This window comes from Dictyostelium discoideum (assembly GCF_000004695.1).
Source record: "Dictyostelium discoideum AX4 chromosome 4 chromosome, whole genome shotgun sequence".
In the NCBI taxonomy this organism is placed as follows: Eukaryota; Evosea; class Eumycetozoa; order Dictyosteliales; family Dictyosteliaceae; genus Dictyostelium; species Dictyostelium discoideum.
In genome coordinates, this window is record NC_007090.3 from 2,132,866 (window position 1) to 2,147,865 (window position 15,000).

The 15,000-nt window shown below is 22.9% G+C and overlaps 5 protein-coding genes across 5 annotated transcripts in view; 2 read left to right on the plus strand and 3 right to left on the minus strand.

The window, feature by feature from the left end:
* The window catches only part of DDB_G0284561 (hypothetical protein), a gene marked incomplete at both ends in the record, with an annotated part of 2,949 nt that extends 1,098 nt beyond the window's left edge, over nt 1–1,851 (plus strand). Inside the window, one exon of the mRNA XM_633464.1 lies at nt 1–1,851. This exon is cut by the window's left edge and continues 1,098 nt beyond it. Within this exon, the coding sequence (XP_638556.1) occupies nt 1–1,851 (1,851 nt within the window).
* Nucleotides 1,852–1,964: 113 nt separating this feature from the next.
* cwc2 (pre-mRNA-splicing factor cwc2) lies at nt 1,965–3,640 on the minus strand (the record flags this gene model as incomplete). The annotated part of the gene is made up of 2 exons (XM_633465.1): nt 1,965–2,989; nt 3,079–3,640. 2 exons carry the CDS (start codon nt 3,638–3,640, stop codon nt 1,965–1,967), a joined length of 1,587 nt encoding a protein of 528 aa, XP_638557.1.
* A 1,130-nt stretch (nt 3,641–4,770) lies between these two features.
* On the plus strand, nt 4,771–6,549 carry CYP508A4 (cytochrome P450 family protein; the record flags this gene model as incomplete). Its single annotated transcript, XM_001134545.1, has 4 exons — nt 4,771–4,830; nt 4,911–5,068; nt 5,172–5,259; nt 5,350–6,549. The coding sequence occupies 4 exons, from the start codon at nt 4,771–4,773 to the stop codon at nt 6,547–6,549; spliced, it is 1,506 nt and encodes a 501-aa protein (XP_001134545.1).
* A 416-nt stretch (nt 6,550–6,965) lies between these two features.
* Nucleotides 6,966–8,043, minus strand: DDB_G0284537 (hypothetical protein; the record flags this gene model as incomplete). The annotated part of the gene is made up of 3 exons (XM_633467.1): nt 6,966–7,062; nt 7,139–7,392; nt 7,489–8,043. The coding sequence occupies 3 exons, from the start codon at nt 8,041–8,043 to the stop codon at nt 6,966–6,968; spliced, it is 906 nt and encodes a 301-aa protein (XP_638559.1).
* A 1,674-nt stretch (nt 8,044–9,717) lies between these two features.
* On the minus strand, nt 9,718–14,725 carry DDB_G0284565 (hypothetical protein; the record flags this gene model as incomplete). The annotated part of the gene is made up of 2 exons (XM_633468.1): nt 9,718–14,304; nt 14,525–14,725. 2 exons carry the CDS (start codon nt 14,723–14,725, stop codon nt 9,718–9,720), a joined length of 4,788 nt encoding a protein of 1,595 aa, XP_638560.1.
* Nucleotides 14,726–15,000: the final 275 nt, after the last annotated feature.

A 15,000-nucleotide genomic window follows, 5' to 3' on the forward strand; every position in this document is an offset into this window, starting at 1 on the left:
TTCTTATCATTAAAACAATGTTCATCAGTTTCTGATAAAGTTATTAGAAAAATAATTAAATTATCACCAAATATTCAATATCTTGATTTGACTGGTTGTAAAATAACTCCAAAAACATTGTTATATATAACAACAACATGTACAAAATTAAAAACTTTAAATATTGGTAATATTGATTTCCCAATTTCTCCAATATTAGCTCAATCAATTTCAAAACTTCAATCATTAGCATCATTAGATTTAAGCAGTATACCAAAATTAACAACTCAACTTTTAACAACAATCATTACCTATTCATCAAGTAATGGTATTGATCAACCCCACAGAGCAACTATTAGTGAACCTCCAACTCCAAGAGAAAGAAATAGTACAAATAATAATAATAATAGTAATTTAAATCAAATGATGAATAAATTACAAATTTCCAATTCTCAACAGCAACAATCACAATCGCCACCAACATCACCTGATATAAACTCATCAACAACAACAAATTCAAATTTATCTTTACAACATCAACAACAATCAATTCAATCAACAATTAAAAATATAAATTTATCACCATCAATTCAATCATTAGCATCAATTTCAACAGCATCATCAAATTTATATACACCAAGATCAGTTTTATCATTTGAAATGTTTGGAGTATTTCCAAATACTTTATTAACACTTAATTTATCACAAACTGATATTGATGATGCAAGTTTATTAATATTGGCAAGAAGATGCATTTACCTTCAAGATTTAGATATTTCATTTTGTACAAAGATTACAAATCAAGGTTTAACTGATATATCAAATTATTTATGTACATTAGTAAGTTTTTCAGCAAAAATTATAAAAGCATCTTATGGTTTAGTTGATTTAATTATTGCAAATTTTAATTTAATTAAATTGGATTTACAATATACTAAATTGGAAGAATCTCATTTAAAAGAAATATTCTCAAGTGTAAATTTAACAAATTTAAATCATCTAAGATTAGACGGTACTCCAATCACTGATGAAATCTTTAGAATGATACCTATTCGTAATAAGAATTTAAAAGTGGTAGGTTTATCAAGTTGTAAAGGAATTTCATGGGACATATTCACAATTTTAGCAACTCAATTTAAAACATTAAAAAAATTATATATCTCTCATTGTAAAATGGGTGCTAATTCATCAATCAATATCTCTGGTGGTAGTGGTAGTAGTATTGGTCATTTAGAGAAGGTTAAATTATTTTTTAGTGAATGTTCAGAATTGGTAGTATTAGATATATCATTCACACCGTTAGTTAAAGATTCAATACTTCAACTATTAATTGATAGTGGTAGTAGTGATGATAGTAGTGGTAAAGTTGGTTGTTCAAGATCATTAGAATCGTTATTCATTGGTGGTGGTTTTCATAATCTTTCATCATCAATTTTACATAATCTAGTTATTGAATGTAATAGAATTAGAGTTTTCTCATGTATACAATGTTATAATATAAAAGATGAAACAATATCACTAGCATTAGACAAATGGTTATTATTGGAAGCATTAGAATTAACTGATTGTATTTCATTATCAACTTCAACAATTACAAATTATATTACATCTGAAACTTCTCATATTCATTCCCATCTTCGTTTTATATTTTTTAGTAATTTAATTAATAATGATAATTTAATTAATAATAATAATAATAATAATAATAATTTTAATAATAATAATAATGATAATAATAATGAAAATAGTAATAATATTGACGAAAACTTATTATTAAACAAAGTTAAAGAAAATTCTTCATTAGAAATTTTTGAATTCAATAGAGAAATCACTTTAGAAAATGTTATAAATCAAGGATGGTTAAATATTTAATAAAAAAAAAAAAATAATAATAATAATAGTAATAATAAAATATAATATGATATAATATAATTGAAATTATTAAAAATAATAAATTGTTTTTTTTTTTTTTATTATTATTAAAATTAATCTTCTTTGTTGACAATGTTATCACTATCTGTTTTTTCTTTTTCTTCTTTCTTTTCTTGTTCTTCATTTTTTGTATCCTCTTTACTTTCTGTATTTATTTTTTCTTGTACCTCTTTGTTTTCTTCTTCTTTGTTTTCTACTTTATCATTTTTATTATCTTTTGTTTCTTCATTATCATTGTCGTCATCTTCGTTGTCATCATCATCATCTTCATCATCATCATCTTCTTCTTCATTATCATTATTATTTTCATTATTATTTTGAATTTGTTGAGTTTCTTGTTGTTGTTGTTCTTGTTGATTACCATAATAATAAGATTGAAAATATTGTTGAAGTTGTAATTTTTGATCATCAGAAAGTTTTGAATAATCATAACCATAAGCTTGATAATATTGTTGCATATAGTTATCATATTGTTGTTTTTGAAGTTCTTGATTCATAGTACCAACAGAATGACTATAATAATTACCAACACCATTTAAAGGTGCAACATCGACCGTTTCACCAGATTGTACTCTCTTTTGTAAATCATTGTTGTATTGTCTTGCATATGGGTGAGCTTCATATTTAGTACTACCACGATATTGTAATTGATAAGGTGTCGAGGGGGATGCATTAATTGGTTGACCATTTTGGTCATATTGTTGATCAGTATTTGGATATTGACCAGTCATTTGATATTTAAGAGCAGATTGATCATCTGGTGTCATCTCTCTAATTCTCTTATTTATAACCTCTGTTGCAACTCTATGTAAATTTCTTTCATCCACTTTTTTGGCATATGGATTCGAATCCTCTGTTGCCCATCTAATATTCAACAATTCACCATTATCCAATGTTTGATCTGTCATTGCCTCCTTGGCAAACTCTGCTGACGATCTTGTTAAATATCTAACGAATGATATCGATCTATTAGTAATTACACGAACATATTCAATTCTACCCCATTCTTCAAAATTCTTTCTTACCATATCTTCAAGTGATCCACTAACATTGGTTTTAATACCACCAATATATAATGCTATTTTATAAAATATTTAATTATATTAATAATAGTTTATTTAACATATAATCAATATTTATTTATTTATTTATTTATTTATTACTTACTTCTATTATCTCTACTAAAACTACCAACACCATTCATATCGTCTCTGTCAGTTTTATGTCTTTCTCTACCAAATATATCATGAGTTAATCTTAGACGTTTATCATCTTCAGGAGTTGGTATACGATGAAGGGATGTACAGTCGGCACCATTTATACATTTACCCCTTGCAAAGTAACAACAGAAATTTGCGTCTTTATTAGCACGTGTTTTACCACAATCCTTTAAAACATTACATCTAGTCTCTGAAACATCTCTATCTTTCCAATTTCTATTACCTAATTTCTTATGATACCATATATTGTATTCAGTGGTATCTGTATCATGATCTTCATATCTTGAATTTACATGTGTAGCTTGTTTTCTTGCTGGTCTATTCAATAATGATGCTTGTAATTCTATAATATCTGCTCCTACTTTAGTTAATCCGCTAGATTTTGGTTTTTTACTTTTCTTTTTATCTTTTGTTGTTGCTGTTGTTGAGGTTGTTGTTGTAGTAGTAGTTGTATTTGGTGGTGTTGGTGTTATTGTATCTATTGATGATTTTTGTTTCTTTGATGTCATATTAATATTATTCTTGGTTCACTCCAAAATTTAATTTTTTAAAAAAATAAAACAAAAAAAATAAAAAAATAAAAAATAAAAAATTAAAAATAAAAATAAATTAAAAAAAAAAAAAAAAAAGAAAATTTAGAAAAAAAAAAAAAAAAAAAAAAAAAATAAATAAAAAATTATAAAAAAATAAATCTTAAACTTATCGGTTACTGTTTTATTTATTTTTTATTTTTTTTTCTTGAAACTAATTATTTAAAACTCTAATTCAAAAAAACTATTAATAAAAACATTTTGATACTTGAAAAATAATTTCATTTTTTTAATTCTTTATCCTTTTTTTTTTTTTTTTTTTTTTATTAAACAATGGTTTAATTTTATTTATTTTTAATATGGATTCAATGTAGAAAAATAGAACACACAAAAAAACATAAAATCATATAAAATATAAAAAAAATAAATGAAATAATTCTTTTTTTTTTTTTTTTTTTTTTTTTGTCAAAAATTTTATTTTTATAATTTAATTATTTAACATTCATTTTTTGTAACTGTTTTTTATTTAGAAGAACAAAAAACAGGGAATAAATTCTAAATAAAAAATAGATTTTTATAAAAAAAAAAAAAAAAATTGGTATGAAAATAAAAAAAAAAATAATTAAAATAAAAATTTTTAAAATTAATAACCATTCCATAAATAAAGATTTAAAACTCTTTTCAATTTAATATTAAATCTATCTTGATTTCACAATTGACTTTATTTAAAAAAATATGTCAAAAATTAAATTATCTTTATAATCTAACCTTAACTGAGCGACTTTTTTTTTTTTTTTTTTTTTTTTTTTTTTTTTTTTTTTTTTTTGATAATTATTAAATTATTTTTAATATATAATAATAAGTTTTATACACACTTTTAAATCTCAACTAATTGGGGTTAATATATTATAAAAAAAAAAAATAGGCTGGTTTCAAGTTTATAAGGTAATATAACACTGTGGATGGCGTAATCTGACATCAACAATTTTTTCATTTTTTTCAATTTAATTTTTTTTTAATTTTTTTTTTTTTTTGATGAAGGTTGTTTTTTCTATTTATATATTTTTCTTTTTTTTTTTTTTAATCAATCATAATCGAGTAATTACAAAATGATAATGTTAATTAAAGTTTTCGTATTACTTCTTGTAGTTTATATTTTACACAATAGCGTATGTAAAATTTTTTTTTTTTTTTTTTTTTTTTTTTTTTTTTTTTTTTTGGATTTCCCAAAACTAATTTCCAGTTTTAGTATAAAAAATATAAGAAATTAGATAAAAATGAATTAAAAGGACCAACTCCAATTCCAGTTTTAGGAAATCTTCATCAGCTATCAAGCTTACCACACCGAGATTTATCTAAAATGACAAAAGATTATGGAGATATTTTCAGAGTTTGGTTTGCTGATTTGTAAGTTTTTTATTTTATTTTATTTTATTTTTTTTATTAATATTTTTATTATTTTCATTTCTATTATTTTTTATTTCTTTTACTAAATTAACTTCTTTATTAGGTATACTGTAGTTATTTCAGATCCTGTTTTAATTCGTAAAATATATGTCGAAAATCACGAATCATTTAGAGATAGACCAAAAATTCCTGTAAATATTTTTATTTAACTTGAAAAGAAATTTAATAATTAAATAAAATTTATTAATTATTTATTTCTAAAAATTAAAAAAAAAAAAAAGTCAATGAAATATGGTACATATTATCATGGTACAGCAGCATCAATGGGTGAAGATTGGGTTCGTAATAGAGGTATTGTTTCATCAGCAATGAGAAAATCAAATATTAAACATATTTATGAAGTAATTAATAATCAAGTTGATGTTTTAATGTCAACAATGAAAAAGTATGAAAAAAGATCAGAACCTTTTGAACCACGTTATTATATGACAAAGTATACAATGGCAGCAATGTTTAAATATATTTTCAATGAAGATATTGGCGAAGATGAAGATATTCATACTGGAGAGATTCAGAAAATAATGGGACCAATGAATCAAGTTATGGAAGATTTTGGTACTGGTTCATTATTTGATGTTTTAGAGATTTCACAGACATTTTATTTGAAATGGTTAGAATTGACTGAAAAGAATTTCCCACTTTTATTGAAATTTTTTAATGGTAGATATGAACAACATCTTGAAACCATTAAACCGGAATCACCAAGAGATCTATTAGACATTTTAATCAATGAATATGGCACGAACACCCATGATGATTACTTGAATATCGCATCAACAGTTTTAGATTTCTTTTTCGCTGGTACCGATACATCAAGTACAACATTGGAGTATTTATTCCTCATGATGGCAAACTATCCAGAGATTCAAGATAAAGTTCATCAAGAGGTCAAATCATATTTAAAACAAATTGGTAAAGATAAAGTTGAATTGAATGATAGACAATCATTACCATACGTCGTTGCAGTTATTAAAGAAACACTTAGATTCAAACCAGTTACACCATTTGGTGTACCACGATCTTGTGTAAATGAAATTACCATCGATGAAAAATACTTTATTCCAAAGGGTGCTCAAGTTATCATTAATTATCCATCAATTTTTGAGAATGAAAAATATTTTAAAAATGCAAATCAATTTGATCCATCAAGATTCTTACAAACAACAACAACAAATACTGCATCAAATGAAGAATCTTCATTCAATTCAAATCTTGCATTCATTCCATTCAGTATTGGTCCAAGAAATTGTGTTGGTATGCAATTCGCTCAAGATGAATTGTTTTTAGCATTTGCCAATATTGTATTAAATTTTACAATTAAATCAGTTGATGGTAAGAAAATTGATGAAACTATATCATATGGAGTAACTTTAAAACCAAAAACTCGTTTTAAAGTTTTACTTGAAAAAAGATTAATTTAAATTTAAAATAAAAAAAAAAAAAAAACTAATTTAAAAATATATAAATATATTAAATATTTATATATATTTTAAGTTCACTTTACAATATTAAAATTAAAATTAAAATTTATTATTAAAATTTATTTATTTATATATATATATTTATATGTTTAATTTTTTTTTCCAATAATTCAATCCACTACTATACTTTAAGTGTTTTGATTTTTAAATTTTTTAAATTAGTTTTTTAATTTTTTTTTTTTTTTTTTTGTATTAGTTTTTTTCTTGTTTTTTTTTTTTTTTTTTTTGGTTTGTTTTGATTTGATTTGATTTGGTTTGGTTTGGTTTGTTTAGATTTGATTTGATTTGATTTGATTTGGTTTTGTAAATTTTGGTTATTTATTATTTTTATTTGAACCAATAATTAATTAATTCAATTAATTAATTGACTCTGGTGTAACTTTTCTTCTTGAAAAGGACATTTTAATTAAAAATAAAATAATGAAGAATTCTAAAACATAGAGTGGAGCGAATCTAATTAAAAAAAATATAATAATATTATTAATATTATTAATAAAAAAAATAAAATAATAATAAAATAAATACATACAACTCATTAATTGAAATATAACGATATTCTAAATACAAGGTAAGGAAAACTAAGAAAATACATGAAGAAAAGATTAAAATTAATTTTGCAACCAATGGTAATATAGCATATTTGAAAACTCTTGAATCACATTCCTTATCTTCAGTCTTTGAATAAAATCTACAAAAAGCATCAGCTAATAATGATACTTCACCAATATATAATGGTAAAAATACAAATACCCAATGGAATGAACTTGGATCATTTAATTGGAACTATTTAATAATAATATAAATAATAATAATAAAAATATTAATATATGTATATAATAATAATAATAAAATTAAAGAATAATAATTTTAAAAAGTTACTCTAATAAAAATAAAAGATGAAAATATTAATAATAATGCTGAACAAGTTTTAAAAGAATGTCTTGTTGAACGTGGTAAAGTTGGGTCTAAATGAGCTAAAACTAAAAATTCCAAAGAGATTAATTGGCATGGAATAAAGATATGGAAATATTGGAAAGCATCACCACGATAATGTCTAATTACAATGGCAGCAATAAAGATTGAGAACCAAAGGAATGGAGCAATGACAAGACCACGATAAAAGTAACGTTTTGTACGAGAGATTGTAATATCACGATATTTTTGAATGATACGAATCTCTTTCATAAAATGTTTACCAATTGGGTGAAAGAAACAGGGTATTGATATAGCCATAATTGGCACCCATACTGCATACCATGGGAATGATACAACACCGGCAAATTGTAAATGTAAAAATATTGTGGTTGTAACTACTCCCAAACATGCAAATATCATACCAACCTTTATCAATGGTGATGGTTTATTCACTGTAACAAGATCAACTTGATCTTGAATACTATCACTTGGATTTGGATTTAATAAAGTTTGTAACATCCTTTTTTTTTTTTTTATTAAATTTTAATTATTAATAATTAAGTGTTTAGGAAAAAAAAAATAAAAATTAAAAAAAAATAAAAATCTTATTAACAATAATATATTTTTAAGTTTATTGTTATTTATGATTAATAAATGAGTATATTGTGTGGATATTTTTTTTTTTTTTTTTTTTAAAATTAATTAATTTTAATTTTTTTTTTTTTTTTTTTTTTTTTTTTTTTTTTTTGGTCCGATGCCAAAAAAGTTAAAATTGTTTAACTAAAAAAATAAAAAGGGTAAAAATTTTTACGAAAAATTAAAAATAGAAAAAAAAAACTAATATGGTTATGTGATCCACAATATTTTTTTGATTTTTTGTTTTTTTTTGTATAAAATATAATATTAGAAATAATGATTTAATTTTTTTTAATATTACTAGTTTTAAACAATTTTTTGATGATGTTATAAAATTATAATTAAAATGAATTTTTATTTTTATTTTTTTTTTATTTATGGACAATAAATCAGTTGGTAAAAAAAAAAAAATAAAAAAAAATAAAAAAATAAAAAAAAAATAAAAAATAAAAAAAAATAAAAAAAAAATGTTTTTTAGCGTTTTGTAAGAAAAGAGAAGATCTTTTGGTTATACGCACTTATTTTTTGACTTTTTATTTTTATTTTTTTTTTTTATTTTATTTTTGAATCAAAATTTTATATGACAAATCTTCTTTATTGGGTACTAATTTTTTTTTTTTTATTAAGATTTTTTTTTTTTTGTGATTTTTTTGAAATAAAATAAAAAAAAAAAAACACAAAACCCACAATTTACCCCACAAGTAAAAAATTATATTTTATGAAGAGAAGGAGTATAGTTTCAACATTACTAATTCAATTACCTTTTAATATGTTTTATTCTATTTTATTTTTTTTTTTTTTTTTTTGATTTTACACTCTCCAATTTTGAAAGAATAAAAAAAAAAAAAATTAATTGTTAATTGAATTATGAGAGATTTAAAAAAAAAAAAAAAAAAAAAACCAAAATACAAAAAAAAGAAGATATTGCGCCGTAAAAAAAGAAAAAAACAATTAATAAGGCTAAATTAACCTCTTTTATAATTAAAATATTATTAATTATTGGAATTTAAAACAACAGTATCGTTTTTATATTTTTTTAATATTAAAAATTATATTTACAATTATTTTTTTTATTTTTTATATATACATTTATTTCAATAGGGGTTGATAATTAAAAAAAGAATTATTATGTTTAAAAAAAATAAATAAAAAAAAAAAAATAAATATAAAAATATAAAAAATAAATAAAATAAAAATATTAATAAATTTTTGGAATGATATTAAAATAAAAATAATATTTTTCACCTCAATTATTTGCTTGAAAAAAGAGATGGGTCAACAATCCAAAATCTCCAAAAAAAAAAAATAAAAAAAAAAATAAAAATAGAATAAAAAAAAGTTAGTACTGATACAAATTATTTTTAATAAAAAAAAAAAAAATATTCACCACGTGGGTACGGAGTTGTATTTTTTTTTTTTTTCTATTTTTAACCACATATAATATTAATTTTATAAAAATAATTAAAATGATTAATCTTTTCCACTTTTTAATTATTTATTTGTTGTTAAAATTAAATTTGGAATCTTTTTTATTTTTTATTTATTTTTTATTATATCTTATTTTTTAGGTGTTATATTATTTGTATTCGGTACAACTGGGAATTGAGATAAAGTTTCTAAAAAATTATTGTTACTATCACTATTATTATTATTATTATTATTATTATTATTATTATTATTATTATTATTATTAGTATTAGTATTGATAAGAGAGGATGGTTGTATTGAATTTGATGCTTGTTGTTTATCTTTATCATTATCATGATTATTATTATCGATATTATTATTATTAGTGTTAATAATATTGCTTTCTAAAATAACACTATTATTATTTTTATTATTATTATTATTATTATTTTTATTTATACTTGAATCGGTTGAATTTATATTTGTAGCTGATGATAAACCAACTCTTGAGCCACCTATTGCTATTTTACCCCTTCTAATTGGTTGAATAACAACAGTTGATGAACCATTATTATTATTATTATTATTATTATTAGTATTGTTGTTTTTTAAATTATTACAATTATTATTATTATTACTATTCACATTAATATTATTGTCATTATTATTGACCACAATATTATTATTATTTATATTTATATTTTGATTATTATTATTAATATTATTATTATTATTATTTACAGTATTATTATTATTAATATTATTATTATTATTTTTATTATTAATATTATTAATATTATTAACATTATTATTAACACCACCATTTAAATTTAAATTATTTAAATTTGGTAAAGATGATTGAGTTTGATGTAAATTTAATTGTTGATTAAATTCTTCTTGATTATTACGATATTCGTGATAATTTTGATGTTTTGTAACTTTTGGTAATTGTTGTTTTAGAATTTGCATTTCTTTTTGTTGTTGAAGTAGAGATTTATTTTGTTTTCTCCATTCGAAATTATTAACGTCAGGACCATTCTCTAGTAGTTGAACGATATTAGTTAATCGAGAATTCTTTGCTAAATCTAAAGGAGTACCTCTTTTTGAAATGATATTCCATTGAGCACCATTTTGAAGTAAGGTAGACACGATTTGAGCTCTACCGGCCGTGACTGCATAATGGAGTGATGTTTCTTTACCGGCAGTGATTGCATTTATGTTGGCACCATTTTGAATTAAAAACAAAACTACATCATTATGACCTCTAAATGAAGCAGAGTGTAATGGTGTTTCACCATGTCTACTACCTACGCTAATATCTAAACCTTTGGCAATAATTGAAAGAATTGCCTCTTTTCTCTTTTCTGTTAATGGATGTCTAACCAAATAATGAAGTACTGAAGCACCATCTTTATTCTTTAACTTTACATCGATATCGTCAATGGCTAATAAAAGCTTACAAATATCTGCATTTCCTAAACAACATGCACTATGTAAAGGTGTCCAACCATTCACATCAACATCATTAATTGAGTAGGCTTCTGTGAGTAATACTTTTTCAACTTGGTCAACATCGTCAGTATTAATTGTAACATGAAGTAGTGATTTACCTTCATCAAATCTTTGTGGTTGTTTCTTTGTAACTGTTAATGTTAAAACACCACCACTGCCATCTAAAGATAATGTGGCGTTATTATTTGACGAGGATGATGATGTTATAGGTGAGGTAATTTCATCATTTTCATCATCATCAGAGCCTTCATTCCATAATTCCATAACAGTATTTAATTCATTTTCTAAACGTGCAAATAAACCCATAACCAATCCACCAATTGGTACAATATGTAATGATTTTTCACTTTTAGCATCTTCTAATCTTTCCATCTCTGCTAAATAATCTAAATCTGATACCATATCCTCTAAATAACCCATTGCAATTGTATCAATAGATGGTTTTGAACGATCTCTAATAAATTGTTTAACTTTTTCTGCTGAATATTCTACTAATCCAAATTGGTCACATAATATAATATGACATTTCTTTATAAAATCATGAATTACTGGATAAATTTCTTTCTTTAATTCTTTAATTAATGGTATTGGTGAACTTATAAATCTATTTGATAATGTTAAACAATTTGGTTGTTCTATATTATTATTATTATTTAGACTATCATTATTATTATTACTATTATTATTATTATTATTATTATTATTATTATTATTATTATTATTATTATTATTATTATTATTATTATTATTATTTGAAGAATCAGCAGCAGCAGAAGTAACAGATGCAATCATTTCTTGTTTTGGTGATAATTTTGAAGTTTCAGAAACTGTGACAGGTAATGATGCAGAAGTAATTGGTAATGATGCAGATAATGAACTATCTGGTGACATAATTTGAGCACTACTATGTAAAATTGGAATTTCTTTAGCAGGTGATCTTGGTATACCAACTATTGGACTACTACTAATACTATTACTACCACTACGATTTAATTTATTATCTTTAGTATCTTTATTATTACCATTATTATTATTAATAATTGAAATTGAATCACTACTTTTAGTAATTATTGAAGAATCACTACTCTTAGTATCATTTTGTTGTGATTGTTGTTGTTGTTTTTCTAATAATTGTTGTTTTTCATCAATTGTTATAATTTCAATTAATTGTTCTTGTGGATCTAAAATTTTTTGGACCAACATTAAATTTGAGAAAACATCATTAATGTTATTTGGAGGTTGTTCAATATAATTTTCAGGTACAGCAGAAAAGTTGTAACCACGTTCTAATAGGAAATCATTGCAACGATTTTCAATTCTTTTTAACCACCATTCTGTTATTTGTTCTTTTTTAATACCATTTAAGAATTGTTTCTTCTCGATACCTAATCGATCAAGTGCAATTTCACATTCTTGAAGGACCAATTTAGTTTTTGATTTAGCAACTTGTAAATAGGAGCTACTGTGAAGTTCACTTAGAGTTGAATCATATCTTGGTATATACATAAATCTCATATCCAATTGTTGGCAAAGGTAATTATCAATTTGTAGGTCAATTTGTTTCTCAAGATCTTTGAAAATTGGGTGATCAGGATTTGAATTTATAGATTGTAAACAAGTATGCATAGTTTTAATTCTATCTAAATTAATTAGATTTGAATTTTGTGCAACCGAATGAATGAAATCTAAATCAATACCTAAATTCTCCATAGATGACATAATGATATGTTTTGATTCATCAATGATTTGTTGAAAGAATTTCTCAGAGGGATGATTAATCAATTTGTCAGTTAACTTTATATCTTTTAAAGCTTCCATAGTGGATTTATTCAATACTAGTACATCCTCAATTCCAACCAATACCTCTTCACTCTCTTCACTTGAAAAGTAAACTTTAATATAATAATCTTCTCTCTCACCTGTATAACGTGCAAATTGTGCCTTTGGTCTAAAATTATTAAATGTACTTGGACACATTATTTTTTCAACATGTTCTTCCAATGTTATTAAACTTTTATGATTAATTGTTGGTGTTGTTATATTATTGTTATTATTAGTAGAGTTGTTATGATTATTATTGACTGTATTATTTGAATTTGTTGAAGTTGATGATGAATTTGAATGTGTTGAAATTCTGGAATGTGATGGAGATAATAATAAATTTGAGAGATTATTACAACTAACACTACCATGTTGGTGAATATGTTCAGAGACACTATGACTGTGTGTTGATTTAAATCCACCTATAAATTGTTTTTTATGTATATTTTGTTGATTAAATTGGTTGAATCTAACTATAACTAAATCACCTTTTTTAATTTTATCACAACCTCTTAATAATGATGCATAACGTCTAACTGATTTTGCAATTTGATTAACATCATCAAGTGCACTCCAATTTATAATATTCATTAATAATCCTGATCTAGTTGTTGATATATTTGGAAGTGGCATATTACCCCCACCTCCTCCTCCCCCTCCTCCTCCACCACCACCACTTATATTGTTACTATTATTACTATTTAAAAAACCACCACTACCACTATTACTACCATTACTACTTAAAAATGAAGATGATGTTGATGCTGATATTGGATGAGTTATACTACCAGTACTGTCTCTATAATTGTTGTTTTGTGGCTCATTTGATTTTATAATCGATGCCAAGGATGAAAATGATAATGCTGAAAGTGATGCGTGAGATTGTGATGGTGATAATAATGGCTGAGATGATGCTGATGATGTTGATGATGTTGATGTTGTTGATGATTGTAATTGTTGTTGTTGTTGTTGTTGTTGTGTTTGTTGTTGCTGCTGTGATGGTGAAATATCTATATCGCTTTCTTTATCTTTATCTTTTTCTTTATTATCTTTATTATCTTTTTCATCTAATCTTGCCATATCATAATCTCTTGAAATTTTATTTAAAAGGTCATCACAAGGTATTAACCCTACAACTGCTGAATCTGGGTCAACTACATAAAAAGTTAAATGATTAATTAATAATTGTGTCACATCAGACATCATTTTTCTTTTATCCATTGATATGAAATCCAATGTCTTTTGAAAGAATTGAAATAGTCCAATATAATGTTGTGCTCTTGCTTCTGTAAAAAATTCTTTACTTAATGATTTAACCAATCTTTCATGAAAAATTTGTGCTATTGACATTAATTTAACTGTATGTAAATGACAAAATGCATTTATACATGGTAAAATTTGATCCTTTTTTTTTAAAAAAAATAAAAATAAAAAAATAAAAAAATAAAAAAAAATATAAAAATAGAAAAATAAAAATAGAATTAAAAAATATTAATATGAAAAGTCATATGATTTTTTTTTTTTTTTTTTTTTTTTTTTTTTTCTGAAAGTGTGTGAGGTTTATTTTTATTTTTATTTTTTTTTTTTTTATTATTGCAAGATATTATTTTTCATAATTACTTACTTGAAAAATACAATAAACATTTGTGGCGGCACTATATGTTGATTTTAATGTATTATTATTTCTTGAAGATTTTGCTAATGCTTTTTCCTGTGCTTTTAATGTTTTTGATATTTTAGGTACATTTAATGTATCTAAATATCTAAAACATTCAGTGACATTAGCAATGAATGCTTTCTCTAAACTGAATGCTTTTGAGCTCATGACTTTTATTTGGTTTTTTTTTTTTTTTTTATATTTTTTTTATCTTAACCTAAAAATAATTTCTTATTTTTTTATATTTTGATTGTTTTTTTTTTTTTTTTTTTTTTTAAGACTATTAATACAAGGTTTTTTTTTTTTTTTTCCAAAATTTCAATTTATTTCCAGATTAAAAAAAAACAGAAAAAATATAAAAAAAAAAATTAAAAAAAATGAAATCTTTTTTTTTTTATACACGGTTGTTATGTGTCATATATTTATTTATTACTACACAAGAA